General features: G+C 36.8%; 1 protein-coding gene across 6 annotated transcripts in view; it reads right to left on the bottom strand.

The window, feature by feature from the left end:
• The window catches only part of RYR2 (ryanodine receptor 2), a 799,701-nt gene that overhangs the window by 481,325 nt on the left and 298,970 nt on the right, over window positions 1-19,406 (bottom strand). For 4 of the 6 annotated variants that reach the window (XM_032137648.2, XM_058430777.1, XM_058430776.1 and 1 more), the window contains exons 1-2: window positions 7,800-7,923; window positions 2,318-2,392 (exon numbers count right to left, since the gene is read on the bottom strand). In XM_032137648.2, coding sequence (XP_031993539.2) covers window positions 2,318-2,392; window positions 7,800-7,826 — 102 coding nt within the window. In that variant the 5' untranslated portion in view covers window positions 7,827-7,923. Of the gene's footprint in view, window positions 1-2,317; window positions 2,393-5,594; window positions 6,863-7,799; window positions 7,924-19,406 lie in introns of those variants that run through there. The other 2 variants (XM_032137647.2, XM_032137649.2) reach the window with 2 other exon arrangements.

Genomic DNA, 19,406 nt, shown 5'->3' with positions numbered 1-19,406 from the left:
ATATGGGAATCATCTACTTTTTAAAAGGAACGATCAAGTATATTATTATAGATATTGTATAATATTCTAGATATTTAACTATCATGTAGCCACTAAAATTATGTTGACAATATAAACAACATGGAAAATGCTTACGTTACAAGAAAAGGAAAAGAAAATCATGCCGGGCATGGTGGCTCATGCCTGCAATCCCAGGACTTTGGGAGGCCAAGGTGAGAGGATTGTTTCAGTCTGGGAGCTCAAGACCAGCTTAGGCAAGATGGTGAGACTCCCATCTCTACAAGAAATTTAAAAATTAGCCAGGCGTGGTAGCATACGCCTCTAGTCCTAGCTACTCAGGAGGTTAAAGCAAAAGAATCACTTGAGTCCCGGAGTTCAAGGCTACAGTTAGCCATGATCATACCACTGCACCTCAGCCTGGGTGACAGCAAGACCCTGTCTCAAAAAACAAAACGATATAAATTTGGTAACGTAGTAAGATCTCAATTATGTTTTTTTTAAAAAAAAAAACCTTAAGGACAGAAGAGATTAAAACTTTTTTTAAAAGTCTCCAACAGTTTTTTCCTATTAGTGTGATCAGAATTTTTCTTCTGCAACTTCCAAATCATATAGACTATGTATTGCTTTTATAATTTAATAAAGCTCTTATAAGAATGGAATGAGGCCGGGTGCGGTGGCTCACGCCTGTAATCCCAGCACTCCGGGAGGCCGAGGCAGGCGGATCACCAGGTCAGGAGATCGAGACCATCCTGGCTAACACAGTGAAACCCCATCTCTACTAAAAATACAAAAAATTAGCTGGGTGTGGTGGTGGGCACCTGTAGTCCCAGCTACTTGGGAGGCAGAGGCAGGAGAATGGCGTGAACCTGGGAGGTGGAGCTTGCAGTGAGCCGAGATCGCACCACTGCACCCCAGCCTGGGCAACAGAACCAGACTCCATCTCAAAAAAAAAAAAAAAAAAAAAAAGGAATGAGACTTTTGCATATTTTTTACATATTTTATGTACATTGACCCTTGAACAACACAGGTTTGAACTGCACAAGCCCACTTACTAAGATGTTCTTCCCCCTCTACCATTCCTGAGACAGCAAAACCAATTCCTCGTCTTCCTCCTCAGCCTATTTGACACGAAGGCAATGAGAATGAAAATCTTTATGATGATCCATTTCCACTTAATGTATAGAAAATATCTTTTTCTTTTGATTTTAATATTTTCTTTTCTCCAGCTTACTTTATTATAATATGGTATATAGTACATATACACAATATGTGTTGACTGGTATCGGTAAGGCTTCTGGTCCACAGGGGGATATTAATAGTTATCTTTTGAGGGAGTCAAAAGTTATATGTGATTTTCTACTGTGCAGGAGATTGGCACCCCTAACTCCTGTGTTGTTCAAGGGTCAGCTGTATATGTAATATCTAAGAATACTTTAAAGTATTTATAAAATATATATTTAAAACATTTACATATATACACACATATATGTGCATATATACATGAGGCAGAGAATGAGAAAACTGTGCCCAAGGGAAGCCTAGTGAATAACTGAGTGAAAGGAGGAGCAGATGTGGAAAAAGAGAAACCTGGTGAAGAAGAAAAAGAAGTTGGTGAGTACAATTAATACTGGAGCTCACAGGTAGATTTTCTTAAATCTGATCTTTCAATAAAGATACCTTATTTCTCTAATAAATGAACTCTTTAAAACAAAATCAGAAAAGAAAATATCTCTTCACTCTTACACTGCTCTCCTCCTAAAACTACTCTATCAAAAGTAAGATAGGCCGGGCGCGGTGGCTCACGCTTGTAATCCCAACACTTTGGGAGGCCGAGGCGGGCGGATCACGAGGTCAGGAGATCAAGACCATGGTGAAACCCCGTCTCTAGTAAAAAAAATACAAAAAATTAGCCGGGCGTGGTGGCGGGCGCCTGTAGTCCCAGCTACTCGGAGAGGCTGAGGCAGGAGAATGGCGTGAACCCGGGCGGCGGAGCTTGCAGTGAGCCGAGACTGCGCCACTGCACTCCAGCCTGGGCGACAGAGCAGGACTCCGTCTCAAAAAAAAAAAAAAAAAAAAAAAAAAGTAAGATACTAAAGATGGTAATCATATAATGATAGAATTAAAGGACCTTAAAAGTCACCTGAGCCGACTCTCATCTTTTACATGAGAAACTAACAAGGGCACAAAGATATTAAAGAACACAAACGTCCAAGCTCATTAATACCATTGCAGAAATGATGCTACCAGCATCTGCTGACCATGTACCCCCAAATGGATCAGCACGACCACAGGGAGATGAAATAAAATGCATACTCACCATGCCACTATAGGAATGGCGCAGCAATATGGCATGTCCGTAGAGGAGTGTTCGATGACCACCACCTTGAGCAGTCTTCAGAGAGAAGAGAAAAAAAGGAGAACAAGAGAGAAAAACACAAAACGGTAACTTAACCAAGTCGATAAAATACTCTCTTGCTCTCAAAGGAACGTTAGTAGGAAAGAATGCATTAAGAGCTCTTGCAGACAAGCAAAGTGCTGTTGAAATAATGTATACATTGGAATAAAGTTAATGTAACCTCTATTATGGGGTTAGCATTTTATCTAATTCTTGAAAAATAAACTTGGTATCAGTAAATAATTATCATAATTTATAGTTCTTTATTCATAATGTACTTAATAATAATCTGTTTCCCATTCTATTATGGTTTCCACTGCGTGGGAACCATGGTACCTTGGTCACCATTGTATTCCAGGTGCCTACCTGCATACGGAACATGCAAGAGGCACTAAATAAATGTTGATTCAGGCCAGGCGTGGTGGCTCAAGCCTGTAATCCCAGCACTTTGGGGGGCCGAGGCGGGCGATCACCTGAGGTCAGGAGTTCGAGACCAACCTGGCCAACATGGCAAAACCCTATCTCTAGTAAAAATACAAAAATTAGCCAGGCGTGGTGGCACACGCCTGTAATCCCAGCTACTCAGGAGGCTGAGGCAGGATAATTACTTGAACCCAGGAGGTGGAGGTTGCAGTGAGCTGAGATTGCGCCATTGCACTCCAGCCTGGGCAACAGAGCAAGACTCCATCTTAAAAAAATAAATAAATAAATCAACATTGATTCAACGAATGAGTCTTCCTAGAACACAAAATTGATCATAATGCCTCCAGGCTTAAAAACTTCTCGTTCCTCCTAATTGCTTTTAGGAAAGAGTCCAATCAACCCCTTTCCATGAAACAGAAGAGTAAGAGTGCTTCTTAAATTGAAGAGCTTGTAAAAACACAGATTCCTGGCCCTTACCACTGGGATTTTGATTCAGTAGGTCTGGGGTAGACACAAAGAAGTTTCATTTCAATAATTTTCCAGGTGATGCTGATGCTGTTGGTCCAGAGACCACTTTGAGAAGCACAGAGAGACATTTGTCTCACTCATCTCCAGCCTCATCTTCAATCACCCTGTGCTCCAAACATACCCACTTCCCCTTCCCTGGATATGCCACACTGCTTTCATGCTGCCCTATCTCGGAACACAACGTTCCCTCTCTCTAGTCTTCTCTGCCTTATAAAGCCTTTTTAATAAGAAAGCCTCCAATAGTTTTTTCCTATTAATGTAATTGAAGGATTTTTCTTCTGTAACTTCCAAACTGTATAGAATAAATATGTATTGATTTTATAATTTAATAAAGTTTTTATAAGAATGGAATGAAACTTTTACATATTTTATGTACATGTGACTCTTGAATGACACAGGTTTGAATTGCACTGGCCCATTTATACTCAGATTTTTTCCCCCTCTACTTTTTAAAACTCAGATTAAAGACTACCTCCTCTATGAAGCCTCATCCAGTTTCCTCAAAGCTAGTCACTCTCCCCATCCTGCTGCAGCCCTAGGTATACACCTGTACATTGGCCTTACACTCTACACAAGAACCCGCCTCCCCTTGATCAGACTGAAAACTCCTCAAGGACAATGACACTGTCCTGATTATCATTTCACCTCCAGCTATGAGCGTGAGGTCAGGCATGGTAAGTACTCAGTAAACAAATGTCAAATGAAAAACTGGATATGGGGAAGCCCATTTCAGGCTGAGTAAGGAGTATGTATAAAGGGGTCATGGTATATAATCACAAGGTGTGTAAGAAAAAGGAAGCAATCATGGAATTTTAGTGTTGGGTTGCACAGAAAAACTTCACAGGAATTATAAAATTAGATCAGGGAAAGACCACGGAAGGTATAAAATATGACGAGAAGTTTGTACTTCTTTTTGCAGGAAAAGGAGGTCTTTAAAAATTTTCAGAGTAAGAGTGATGATACTGACCTGTGCCTTAAGAAGTACAGAAAGATGCTTTAATATCCAATATTATTATAACCTTTTTACTAAACAAATATCACATTCTTGTTGTTCCATATAATTTCTTAAAATAACTTTATGTTTTGCTTGAAAAAACTGAGAACTATTCTAAAAACAGATATTAAAAGGTATTAAAATAAGAAAAACTGCTGAAAAAAACACTTTTTTGGGGGGCCAGACGCAGTGGCTCATGCCTGTAATCCCAGCACTTTGGGAGACCAAGACGGGTGGATCGTGTGAGGTCAGGAGTTCAAGACTAGCCTGGCCAACACAGTGAAATTAAAATACAAAAAATACAAACTAGCTGGGCCTGGTGGCAGGCGCCTGTAATCCCAGCTACTCTCAGGAGGCTAAGACAGGAGAATGGCTTGAACCTGGGAGGCGGAGGTTGCAGTGAGCTGAGGTCACACCACTGCACTCCAGCCTGGGCAACAGAGCGAGATTCTGCCTCAAAAACAAAAACAAACAAACAAACAAAACCAAAACAAACAATCACTTTTTTTCACATAACTGAGAAGAAAAGGGAAAAAACTACTTTGAAAAACTATACTCCTTCAGAGAATGAGGCTCTCTTTAGAGAGCACTTATTTTTTCTATAATGCATTTGATTTATTGTGGCTAAGAACAATTTTATTTACTTTGTCTGGTTTGAATTACTTTGATAGAAGCTCACCTTTTCATACCAGATTTAAGTTCCAAAACTATAAAATCCACATGAACTTTAATAACACCTGGCAGCCACACGAGTCAAAACAAAATTTTTTATAAGTGAAGGACAAGGCCTTGAAGTTAACCGGAAAGTGCTCATTTTACCGTAAAGCTTTGCCTACACATGTGTGTGTGTGTGTGACTAAAGAGGTTTACACACACATTAAAATTACTGGCTCTATATTTTGTTCTTTCTGGTTTGCGTTTTTTGGCTCCATGTTTTTTTAAATACAGTTGGCCCAGAGCAAGGCAAAGTGCCTCATGCTTGTAATTCCAACTACCTGGGAGGCTGAGGCCGGAAGATCACTGGAGCCCAGGAGTTCCAGATTGCAGTGAGCTATGTTCATGCCACTGTACTCCAGGCTGGGTGACAGAGCAAGACCCTGTCTCTTAAAAAATAAAATAAGTAGTGAATCACACACCAGGGTCACTGAAGGATTATAACAACCCATGAGAATCCTGGCCTCAGTTCAAGATAAAGGTGCCTGAAAAGGCCAGTTTAACATTGTCAAGACATCCATTTGACACGGACTGGCTTACTTGGGATGGTGTCTTCATGGAAAGTCTCCTCAGGGAACAGATCAGGCTTAGGACAGTCCTAATGCATCACTGTTTAGCACCAACCAGCAGAAATAGGCTCCCACAACAAGAAAGCATCCATCTGGTTCTAAGAAGTTAATGCCTTTTCCGTATGAAACCCACAGCAAAGCATGATTGAAAGGTGAAAGCGAGATAAAATTCAGCATGTTTTTCCGTTTAAGTGACTTAAATTACCGTAATTGCATGCATACGCCCTCCCCTTAATCCAATTCTAACCTTTCCAGATCATCCATTCCACGTGTGAAAATAACTATTGGCCTTCTGGCCTCGAAGTGAAAAGAACTGGGGGCCTAATTAAATTATTTTAGGCATACCACCTGCTTTTAACTAATTCTACATCATCTTTCTATTTGCACTGGTTTTTATATGCATTTGTTCTCACAAGAGACCTTCAGATGTCTGTTTCAGGCGACCATTTCATGCACCCTTCCCAAGGGGAAGTCCATACAGTATTGTACAATTGAATTAAGAATGAGATGATAAAATGAATACAGCAAATGCAGATTTAGCATGAAAAACTAAATTTTCTCAAACCCCAAATGGTAAGTTAGTTATCAGTATTTGCAAAGAGAGGAAATATTCCTATTTTGCTGTTGTTTTACATATTTTTCCAACCCAAACTCTTGTTTCATGATATGTCTAATTTAGGGACTAACGTCCTCTCTTCAAAATGTGAGCATAATATTTTCTACTGAAAAATAAGAGCTAGAGTTATTTGAAATTCTGGAAGATGTTTCATGTCCTGGTTGATAGATGGCTTCCAAGAAATACTCTGTTCTGTCATCCCATCCAAAACGCCAAATTCTCACTGGTAGTGAACAGGTCCAGATTAGGATGTCCCACAATGCACCTGGTTCAGTTTTATTAAACATGATGGATTTAACCACAAAATGCAACAGACTGACAAGGGCGTGCTTCCCTTTCTTCAAAGCAAACTTTTCCATCTATATCTGGAATTTTGATTTAATATTTCTCACAGTCTCTTTCTTTCAAAATCATAAATTCTTTTAAGGCTTTGTTAATGGAATATCAATCAATTTTTCTACCTACCCATTGTTTCTTGGCTTTTAAGATTAAAAAAATTAAACCTCATAAATGTTATAGGAGAAATGTAGCGGGCATATGAAAATGAAACAAACATTTTCTATTATATATTCTAAAATAACCATAGTCTGCTCTTCCTGTCTGTCCCTTACATATTCCTTCGATGACATGTCCACATGCTTTACTCTTTTTTATTTGTCTACTTTTTTTTTTTTTGAGACGGAGTCTCGCTCTGTCGCCCAGGCTGGAGTGCAGTGGCGCAATCTCGGCTCACTGCAAGCTCTGCCTCCCGGGTTCACGCCATTCTCCTGCCTCAGCCTCTCCGAGTAGCTGGGACTACAGGCGCCCGCCACCATGCTCGGCTAATTTTTTTGTATTTTTAGTAGAGACGGGGTTTCACCGTGGTCTCGATCTCCTGACCTCGTGATCCGCCCGCCTCAGCCTCACAAAGTGCTGGGATTACAAGCGTGAGCCACCGCGCCCGGCCTATTTGTCTACTTTTACAATATTTTCACTTTTCCAATTTAGTTTAGAAATGAACAAGGGGCTGGCTGAATTATTTTCACTTCTCCCGGAGTAAGTAGAAGTAGTTTCTTGGTGCCTCCCCTAATTTCCCAGTGGAAGAATTTCCCATTGTATTCATACAAAAGTGCATAAATGCAAAGTCAACATAATCCCCAGAGTGAACATTCTAAATGGAGAGCTATTAAAATTGTTTTAATAAGAGAAATTCTTAATGTTAGCTAATTAAATGTAATATGTTACAATATGACCCAAAAATGTCAAATGTTGTTTGTTGAGTTGTTAAATCTAAACATGTGTTTTATCTAAATTTAAAAGCTCCAAAGTTGAATTTTTAAAAACTTTTTAAAAGCATGTGAAGAAAAGTTACATGGATTGAAAAGTAAAACAAATGTATATAACCATACATAAAACATACAAAGTATCACATATATATAGCTGATATATAGTAATACATATATCTGTTATATATATAATGCAGCTATACTAATATGCAGATATATGCATATATAATCCATATATAGTAATATATCTGCTATATATATCTATATACATAGCATATATATTAAGATGTCTTACCTTCATCATGAATTTCTGTAGGGGCATAAGGAAAAGAGAGGAAACATTAAATAGACATGATCTCGAAGACTTCCTTAAAAATATCTCTTATTTATAAAGACTCCATTATCCTAAATGGAGCTATGTAAACAATAAACATAAAAAAACACATTCACCGTGTTATCGCAACAAAACTTAGTGTCAACTACATGCTAGAGAAAAGCTGTAGCAAGCAAAACTCTTTAAAAATGTTTTGACATTAGTTTCTTCCTTTTTCTGTGAAAACATGCTGCACTACTTTCAGTGATTCCATTGACAACCTATTTAAGCACCAAAAAAGATATCATCTTAAAAATTGATACTCTGCAAATGCTTTTTAAAAAACCAACTTGCATCTTTTGCATAAAAATGCAGTGATAAAAACAAACAGCAACCCAACTCATTTTAATAAAAACAGTAGATTAAAACAGGTAAGGTAGATCATAAACTAATATGCTGCAATGAGCGGCTCTCATTTCATGCAAAATAACAGTAAGCAATTTCTTAGACACTGAATATTGTGAAAGGTGAATTTCAAAGAGAAATCACAAAAACATTTCTTTTTCTCTTAAAATGACACAGTCTCCTTTCAAAAATTATATAATAGCTCTTTTTTTCTTCTACAAAACATAATGTGTACGTATGTGTGTGCATATGCAAATTTACAAATAACTTCATTTTTCTGTAGACCTCTAAAGTTTCTTTGACTACTTATTCCTAGGAGAGTTACACAGATGAAAGAGTATGAAAAAGAAAACAATGATATATTTCCAAACTTAGGGCTGAATTTGTTGTCAGGTTGATGTCTAAGTCCTATGGAGAAAAGATATCACAGAGACACTAGTTGTAAGAAAAACAGCAAGGAAAAGTTTTCCAGTATATATATTTGTAAATATTACAATTTTTCCCTGAAACATATTTACATAGTAATATGTATATTATTAAAGGGAAATTCTATTGAGACTAATTTTTTCATTTCCAATATTACGATTTTAAGGAAAACTTGTAAAGAAGCTTTCATCCTTGGCTTAGAAAATACAGGCTGTTTAGTTACCTTTTTATAACTGATATTAATCATATATAATATCAAGAAACTTACTTTCCATGTTAAACTGACCAATCACATGTGACTCACTAATGGTAGAGATATCACTAAAGAATTAGGCAAAATCATTATTAAGCCTTAATTCAAAGAAACACAAAAACCTAACATTTTGGTACAGCACATGGTTTGTTAAGAGATACTTTCTTCATGAGATTTTTTTTTTTTTTTAAGTAAGCTAGGTTTGGGAGATTTTTCTTCAGAAAATTTTCTCAGCCTGATTTTGTCAGGTATCTAAGTTGAACTGCTTTAAATCTGTAGTAGGTATTAACAAATAAAAGAGTGGTCAGCCAAGTGACTGAGGTCTCTTATTCCGCATTGCTAAGTCATGTCTGACTGCAGGAAGAATAAGACACAGAGGAGAGCAATCTGCATACACGATAAAATAGAATGAATACTGAAAAATAGCAAATGCTGAAATATCCTTCTGTCGAATGAGAAAGAAGAGCAGATGTAAGACACAAACATCATTTTCAAAAGATAATCAAGAACATGAAAGATTTGTGGTATTAGTGGCATTATTGACAATAACTTTCTGTACAAATCATTTCTTGTTCAAATTGGTTTAAGTACTAGATATTACCAAAAATATAGCATCAGGAGACATCCAAAGGGATCGTTTAAGGGAAAAGAAGAAAGCAAAGCACATTAAAACAAAAAAGATGAGTATATTAGTTTAATTCAATGTAAGCACTGCTTCTGTATGATAAAAGCAACAAACAGAAAAAAAAAAAACAAAAACCCTTTAAAAATTGATATGATGGAAAGTAGAAAAAAGAAACACATAAAGATAAATATTGAAGAAAGCAGCCTCTTTGGGTGTGGAGAATGCAGTTTTTGTGCTTACAATAAGTTTAGCAAATAAATTAACTATTTGATTTATTTTACTAATGAGAAGTTCAATAGACAAGAGCTAAAATTTCATTACACAAAATAGAGTAAGAGATGACTATATGGGCAGTTATAGTACAGGCACACAGCATGGATTCCAACGTGCTTTCTGTCTTAGAATTTTTTGGATGATGATTAATTTGCACAGAAACACAAAGGTGGAAATTTTAGTTCTTTAGGCTAAAACTGCAGATGTCAGTAACTCAGTGTCCCAGGTTTAGATTAATCCAGAATTGACATGTCAGATGGAGCTCCAAATACAAGCAAAACCTGGGGGCACATGCTACGTTAACATGGAAGCCAGGAAGAGAAATTGCTGTTGCTACATTTTAACACATAGATGGCCCTGGGTGTCAAATGGATGACAAAAAGAAGCAGAATCATCTTTTGTCTATAAGCATGAGCCACTCAGTGTAGTAGATCTAAAAGACCTAAGGCACTTTCTTAGCAAATGCAAATGATTATGAATAGAAAAACAAATCAAATAGCAATACTTTACTCTGAAAATTGCTAACAAATACTGGATATCAAGAGAATGCATATTTAATCTGTTCTTAGTGCAAAGAAGGAAACAATAATTCAGGTAATGTAGAAAAGCTCCTCTATTATAGTGATACCTTTCAGTTCAACCTTGACTTTTTAAAAGGGGTATTTCAGTTTCATGAGCTAAAAACTGATTTTTAAAAAGTAACGCTTCTAAAAACCTACCTTAGAACTTTTAAAAGAAACTGTTATTGAAATGTCTCCTCAAAAATTATATAGATAAGGATTTAGTGACAAAGCACCAAACATTTGGGGGCTTGCCATTAAAAAGGATTATCAAATGCAACAATTTCAGAATAGCCTCAGAAGTCATTCTAGCATGAAGTTTCCATTAAGGAGGTAAAATACCCTACTCTGCACACAAAATATACATCAAATTTAAGCCTTCTTGCCATCTTTTCCTCTCCACGTATCAAGATGCTAGGATTCTCCATAATCCTCCAACTGGTAACCTCTCCTTTGTGAGGAAATATCAGGTAAACTTCATTATGTTGAGAAAACAAAGTTATTCCACCACCAAAGACCAGGATTTCTAGGTAGCTACAGTTAATTAATGATAGTCCCAACAATTTTTAGGAGAAAAAAAATTAACAATAACAATTCCGAGTTCCAAACATATATCAATATATACTATCTAACAGCATATGAGGTTGAAAAACTTCAACTATTGCTCTTATGATGACAATATCTGTCTGGGTGCAGTGGCTCATGCCTGTAATCCCAGCACTTTGGGAGGCCAGGACAGGAGAATCTGCTTGAGGCCAGGAGTTCAAGACCAGCTTGGGCACCATAGTGAGACACTGTCTCTACAAAAAATTAAAAAGTTAGCCAGGCACAGTGGCACATGCCTGTAGTCCCAGCTACTCAGGAGGCTGAGGTGGGACTATCACTTGAGCCACACTCCAGCCTGGGTGACAGAGCAAGACCCTGTCTTAAAAAATATCTATATAAATCCTATAGAAATGCTTCACTTTCTAGGATTCCCCTGCTAAAAATGTCCAAGATGCTCTGAAAAGACAGACATGTTGATTACAGGTACAGAAATCATCTGAAAGAGGCTTGTCTACCAGCCCATGAATGAGCAGTTATACACATAATAATACATTCTATTGAAATGCCCTTGTGTCACTCATATTAATGACCATCACTGGAATCTTGTGATGTGAGATGCAGATATGTTTAAAAAGAATTCATTCTATTTTTTGGCAGATTTGTAGCAAGTTCTTTTTCAACCTATCAACAGCTCTGTACAGACAGTAGTTAAATGGAATGTCTTTTCTTTTGAGTATAATAAATTTGACATATATATGTACATACAATTATGTAGTTCTTCTTTAGAAGGGTAAAGAAAAATAAATCATTCCGATAAGCTACTATAAGTTCTCACACTTTATCTCTGTGACACGTTTATAAAGCAAAGAGCCGCATAAATGCCTAAAACATGAAATAGAAGAGGTATCTAGGGCTTTCTTCATTTCCCAGCTTGTCTCGTTAGACAATTTCTCTAAATCAAAAGCAACACATTGATTTCTACAGAGGGCAAATGGATAATGATGTCCTGAAGACATGTAAAGCCTGCTCTCTACTCAGATCATCACCTACACATAAAAAATTGCCCATATCAGAATACAGAAGACTCCATATATTTTTAAAAACCATTTCAAACATGAATGAACCTTGATAGCTTGAAAGCATTTCACAGGTTCTCACATAATAGCAGTCGTGTGTTAAAATGCATTTTTAAACAACTCTCCAGTTAGAAACATTTGAAATGATTATGGATTTTAACAATTGCAACAGCATCATCATATTTTTTAAGAGAAACTACATGTGTAGGACATCACTCAGTCTATAGACAATGCTTCATAGACAACAATCTCACAGTCTGCTCCATCCTTCTGCTGTCTTCACCCCACTCATGACCTGCTTCCTAGGCCTCCACATTGGAAACCAACGGTATAGGTTAGAGAAGGGCTAGGAGTGGACGACAATGTGAAAATGATTTGCATTCAGCAGGAACTGTACTTTGATTACCCATACAATCATTGTATTTTTTACTTTCAGTATAGTATTCAATACATTACATGAGATATTCAACACTTTAGTATAAAATAGGCTTTGTGTTAGATGATGTTGCCCCACTGTAAGCTAATGTAAGTGTTCTGAGCCCATTTAAGGGAGGCTAAGCTAAGCTATAATGTTCTGTAGGTTAGGTGTATTACATGCATTCTTGACTTACGATATTTTCAACTTCTGAAGGGCTTTTCAGGATATAACCCTACCCTAACTGGAGGAGCACCTGTACTATCACGTCCCAAAACATATTATTATGCCACCTAAGCAGGGATGCCAAAGAGAGTGGCGGCAAATCCACTGGCTGCCCTTAGCTGACTGCCCACCTCCAGTGTATTATTAGAGGCCAGGCAGCAAAGAAGCAGTTTCTTGGAGAGAAGTGCAGGTGGGCCTGGAATCCTGCCTGCCTCCCAAGCTTGCCCTCACTTCAAGCCTAGCAAGGGTGGCTTCAGGGATACCCGATGTCCCTGGGAGCTGGGACACCGTAGACTGGTGTCTGACTATGCCTGGAGATTGAGAGGCAAAAGGCTGGGTATAGCCCTATAGGGCGGCAATTGGGAAGTGACCACACTGCCAACAAGCAAATGGGGGCCATACTGGACAAATCCAGCTTGGGATTGTCTCAGAGGCCACCAAGAACTCCCAGGAAGAGGAAGGAATTGCCACTGACCAGCTAGTGGAGACGCATTTGTCTGCAGCAACAGAAGCTCAGGTCAGAGCTTCCATTTTCTGGGGATGGAAGCTCCCCGAAAGACCAGTGCCAAGCACCCACAGAGAAAGTCAGCATTAAAAACCTGACAGGCCCAGTGCATGGCACTATGATCAAAGCAGACCTTTCCTGCCAAGCTTCCTCTTCTATCTCCTTCCCACAGCACCTGAGAGTGGCAGACTCTCCGGGTACCAAGTAGGGTGTGAGGAACCCGGCGGGGCAAGCAAGAAACAGCTTCCCAGATATCCCTCCCTCCAGCTCTATCCCAGACAAGTTAACTTGAATTAGCTTCAAGTTCACCTATTATACAGGTTTGGGCATTTTAATTACGGAAATGAGATCTGTATGACTTGAAATGTCTGTGGGGTATTTCACTCTTGGAATATGAGAAAGGTCATGGGACCAGTTCTTATTTAACTCAAGGGGCAGAGAAGTACCAGCCCTACAGAGGAGTCTCAATAGTCCGGGGTTAGGTGGGTAGAGGGTTAAATTATTTTCTGTTGGCCTTCAAGGTATACCTGTAACAGTAAAGTTTCAAACTTTTTTTTAAAATTATAATAGAAATGTTTATTTTAAATGTTGTGATCATATAAAACTTGGAAAATAAAAATAGAAACAAAGTCCAATGACAATTTGTAGTTTTTTAAGGTGCTTGTACATACATAGTCTTTTTGATAAACACATTTTTGGTTTTTAACCTGCTTTCTTTTGATGCTGAGTGCATTGAAAATTTACAGCATTCAAAAAAGTGATAAATGTTTGAGGTGATGGATATCTTAATTACCCTGGTTTGATGATTATATAGTGTATGCATGAACCAAAATATTACCCATACCCCATAAATATATAAAAGTATTTTATATCAATTTTAAAAATGAACAGTATTCAATCCTAATTCCTCCTATCCGTCATCTTCTTCAAAAGAAACAAACAAATAAAAAGACTGAGTTATCCTGGGAATGGTACCTAAATGATGATGGTCTTAGCCAATGCATTCAGCTAAGGGAATTCAAGGTTGGCTATCCTTTTTCCCTTGCCTGAAATCTACCATGGAAGAAGGGTGGCTATCTTAGTCCATTTTAAGTTACTATAAAGGAATACCTGAGGCTGGGTAATTTATAAAGAAAATAGGTGTATTTGGCTCATGGATATGCAGGCTGCCCAAGAAACATGGCACCAGCATCTACCTAGCTCCTGGTGAGGGCTTTTGTGCAGTGTCAAAACATAGAAGAGAAGGTCAAAGAAGACGTGAACACAGGCAAAGAGCGTCCAAACCCGAGAGGTGTCCTGGCTTTACAAAAACCCACTCTTACAAAAACAAATCAATTCCCTTGAGAACCAATTCAGTCTTGCAAGTGTAATAACTAGAATTTCAAACTTCTAATGGCCAAAGCATAAGATATGAGCTGGATAGGTCGTCAAAGAAAAAAAGAGCTCCAGTCTAAAATTTGCTGCCACATTTACACATAATGATCATCAGCGTTCTAAAACCCAGAAGAATCTTTTCATTATATGACTTGTAAATGAACATATATTTTGGCATCAATATGTTTTCCCATTGACATAATAGTAATATTTAAGAAAAAAAGGAGTAAAGCAGGTTCTAGTCCTATAGACAAAGAGATTATGGCCAGTAAAGAGGCTACATAAGATTATAAAGTCAGTCACTGGCAAACTAAGCCTCAAGGGTTTTAGCTCAGAAAATATCTGAGATATTTCCTCAGAACTGGAAGGCAATCTCTACTGCAATGATTTACAAATAAACCTAATACAAATAAAAATAAGTAAATTCTTATAGGAATAAGAAAGAAAAAAAATAACACAGGCAGATCAAAAGTAACCAAATCCGCAGAGGAACAGAGGGGAAGACTTTTAGACAATGGTGAAAAGCTGATTTTATTTACTGTCAAATGTTATTTACAAAGTAAGTAAAAGCAGCTTGAGTAGTTGGTCAATATCAATCCAGATATGGCACAGAACTAGTGTAATGGAAGTGAAGGGATGCAAGGATGGCAAAAGACAGAGGGCTATGTTGTAGGATGCTGATATTAGGGAAGTGCAGGACAAAGAGGTGTCATATGTGTTCTGAGAAGGAAGCAGGCTTCCCTTACCAAGACAAGAAAAATGTGAATCTCGGATCAGCATTTTAACTATAGCCAAAGAGGAAGGTAGGAAATTTCAAAAACAAATAGTTGATCAAAAGTAGTAGTAGTTCAGTTATAAAGAGAGAAATGAAGATTTTAAATTATTCTCAGCAATGTAACATAGAAGTCGTAGTTTTCAAAGGTCATTAGAAATGGTAAATTAAAAGACAAGTTTCCTTGTCTTTAAAGGGCTAAAAAAAAAAACTAAAAAAAAAAAAAAAAGACAAGTGAAAGCGAAATTGTTGGAAAACACTACTGAAAGGGCACTGAAAAGATGGCAGAATTCTCAAAATATTGCATCAAGAAAGATGAATCCTAAAACCAGAAAAATAATGAAGATAAAATACAGCCATCAGTTAAGTCAATCTTAAAAGATTCTTCATATAAGTCACAGAGCAAATAAAAAAACATTTCAACAATGAAAAGCCTCACTGTTTTGTACTCTTGGGAAAAAGTGGAATAGGAATATCAGTCTTGAGGAGACTTTAATTTCCATTCAGAATCCTGGTGTGTTTAAGTATTGGAAGGTACCTTGGTGTATTTCCTCTCTCCTTTATTTTTTCCTAACAGATAAGGAAACTGAGACCAAAAGAAGCAACATAGCTTTTTGCACAACTTGTGACAATGTGGGCTCTAAGAATTAGCCTCCAGAATCCTGTAACTGCCTTTTTCTACGTGGTCATTCACCTTCACTGCTTAAGATTATACAGGGCCGGGCACAGTGGCTCCTGTGTGTAATCCCAGCACTTTGGGAGGCTGAGGCAGAAGGATCACTTGAGTCCAGGAGTTTAAGACCAGCCTGGGCAACATAGTGAGACTCCATCTATACCAAAAAAAAAAAAAAAGGTTCTATGACTTTCTATGATTATACATATAATTGTCTTCTTCTACAGTACATGCAAAAATATAAGGACTAAGCAGTGGAATTTTGAGATTAAACAGGCAAGGTTTTGTTTTTGTTTTTGTTTTTTGCAAAAGACATACGGTATGAATAATAATTACCTTTCTGTTGGCCAGAAGCACATAATAATTACAAAATAAATTATATAAAAACTATGTGGTTCTAGGGATGGAAAGTACTTTAATATGCCCCATTTCAGATGAAGCAAAACCAGAAACACAAGGTTCTCATTAGAGACCTGTAAAACGTGTTCATTACAACAAAGCAGTTAGTTTGAACACTAATAGTACAAGCCACACTAGGAAGCAAAATAAAACATTAGAGGCAATAGCAAGCATGCACTTTTAGATCACAATTTCTTTGCAAATACATGGAAACACATACCCATTTTTCCACATCAACTTGCTGTGGAAAGAAAAAGCCAAAATAAATAACAAACAAACAAATACCTAGCAATGTTTCAATTACTGTCATCTAAATGAATTGATATCATTTGGTCCTTGCACCACAATCTATTTCCAATTCTAAAGCATAAAAAATCGTATTCAAGTTTTTCCTTAACAACATTTAATCTCACCAAACAAAAACAATTCAGTTAATTTAGCAATCAGAACTCTAAAAGACATTAGGCTGGAAATGCACCAGGTACATACAATGATGAAAATCCAATTTCTTTAAAAGCAAACATGAACATTTCTCTAATTCTCAAATGTAATAGGCCTTCTGATTTAAGAACTACTACTCTCCTCTAATTATAAAAACTGATTTAATTAAAAAGATCAATTTAGAGACATAGTATCTAACTACAATTTCTCTCGTGACACTTAAAGTAAAATTTCTCTTACTCTAATCTTTATAGCATTTCATATAATTTCACAATATAAAGGCACGCCTTAACAAACAGTTCTGAAGTTAGGTGGGAATCAAATTATTTTTTAAAGTTGTATTTATAAATGAATGTTAGTCTCTTAATTATTATGTGGCTCTTTAAAACGTAAGTGACTATAATCACACCCACACTGTAGATAGAACAAACAAAAAAGCCATATGTCAACAAAGACTGTCTCTACGACGCCCTAGGATTCCTTGCAAATAAATCAGAATAAAAAATTTCAACATTGACAGACATACTCAACCTCAAAGGTAAGTTTCCTAACTCACCTCCCATCTATAGAATATATAATTTGTGTCCTGTGGGAATTGTGGCTTGCCTCACACCCTTCATGTATGAAAGTTTATTTGTAATTTTTTTTTCCTTAGAAAACTCATTAATTAGGTAAGGAGCTAATGCTACTTAGGCAGAAATCCTGGGCTATTAGCCAGGAATCTCCAAAGCCTTGGCAGGCAAGCTTTTGGGAAGCAATGTGCATAAAAAGCAACATACAGAGTGATTGTTTCAAAAATGTTATAAAGTGATATTTAAAATATCAACCTAAATAAACAGGTAGAATTTTATGAAGCCCTAATGACATTCAATAGGTTACTTGTAACAGAGCATGTTGCCTTCTTTTGTAATTTACTTAGTCTTCAGAAACATCTGTTCTAAACTTACTTCCTCCTTTGCATTTTATAAACACACTGTTGTTATTTAAGAAAAACACTTGACTGAACAGAAAGGCCTGATTTTCACTATACATTTTTCAAGATATTTTGTTGTTACATAAAGCTGAAGATCTCCTTTTCAACATTAACTTATTGGAGTGATGAATCCATTTCTTTAGATCCTGGGGCAAACGGAAGCAAAAGAGGCACGTCCAGCACAGTGCAATTGTGCACTTTTCTACCTCTAAAAGGGCAATTTTTTATATTTATTCTCTTCCCCAAAAAATCTAATTAAATGACTTCCTTTTAATATTTATCAGGAAAATAGAATATGCCATATTTTTAGTGCTATTTTAATGCATATTTAGTGCATATTTTTAGTGCTATCAACGATTATCAAAGACATTGTATTTTGCCATCATCAGGTTCACTTCTGCATGTCAGACATTCACACATGCATACACACACACACACACACACACACACACTCCCATCGGTGCAAAGATAAAGTTATGGGATTTTTCCAGAAGAAAGAATTTAGAATCAAGAGTCATAGTTACTAATGATAGTAACAGGAGCTCTTTGATGTTCTATATTACAAAAGACACAGTTCTTCGAGGAGCAAGAATTAGGAGCAATAATGTAACAAACAGAATATCCAAATACCCAAAGAAAAGCTTAGCAGCAGCATTGCTGGGAGTGAATTATCAGCTAGACACACAAGACAAGACGAATGGTCCACAGGGTTAAAAGACTGACTAACATACGATAAAGTTGTAATTATGCATAAGCAATTCAGAACAATTTCATGACACGTCTCTTGTTCTTGTTAACAAGAATCATTTAAATTCCTGCAAACAGTGAAAAGGAGAATGATTCAAATGGAGCTAATCAAGACAAGGAAATATAAAATTCACAGTAAACTGAACCAATTTTAGAATTTATGCATTTACGAACCCATAAAACATATAAGACAAAGGAACATTTTTTCCAATAACTTATCCAAGTATGTGGAATTTTAAAAATATATGTGGATTTTATTAAAGAAAATGACTATTTTAATATCTGCAGGAAATTACATTAAATATCATATTAACACTAATAAAAAGAGCAATTTCATTTCAAAATTTCAAAATAAAAACAAAATTTCCCTTAAAAGAAACAATAGTTATTTAAACACCAACTTGATTTAGCAGAGAGGACATAAGCATCTAATACAAAAGTAATTATTTTTAAATTATATCACTATATGAAAAGCAGATAATTCAAATGACGTCTCTATTTTTGCATTCTTTTTTTTTTTTTTTTTCTTGTCACCCAGGCTGGAATGCAGTGGTGCAATCTCGGCTCGCTGCAACCTCTGCCTCCTGGGTTCAAGAGATTCTCCCGTCTCAGTTTCCTGTGTAGCTGGGATTACAGGTGCCCACCACCACACCTGGCTAATTTTTGTATTTTTAGTAGAGATGGGGTTTCACCATGTTGGCCAGGCTGATCTCAAACTCCTGACCTGAAGTGATCCACCCATCCCGGGCATTCATATTTTAATTACAAATTTAGGGCACATAAACATGAGCTATTCCATAAATTTTTTTTAAAAAGTTTGGTTGCTTCTTTCTAATTGATTAACTTTATTTTACTGTTTAAGATGGATAATTCTGTTAAGTTAAAGCAGTTACCATGTGGC

The sequence above is a fragment of the Hylobates moloch genome, unplaced genomic scaffold (genome assembly GCF_009828535.3).
Source record: "Hylobates moloch isolate HMO894 unplaced genomic scaffold, HMol_V3 SCAFFOLD_18, whole genome shotgun sequence".
Classification (NCBI taxonomy): domain Eukaryota; kingdom Metazoa; phylum Chordata; class Mammalia; order Primates; family Hylobatidae; genus Hylobates; species Hylobates moloch.
Note: the sequence above shows the minus strand (reverse complement) of the source record. Positions and strands in the feature narration are given on the sequence as shown.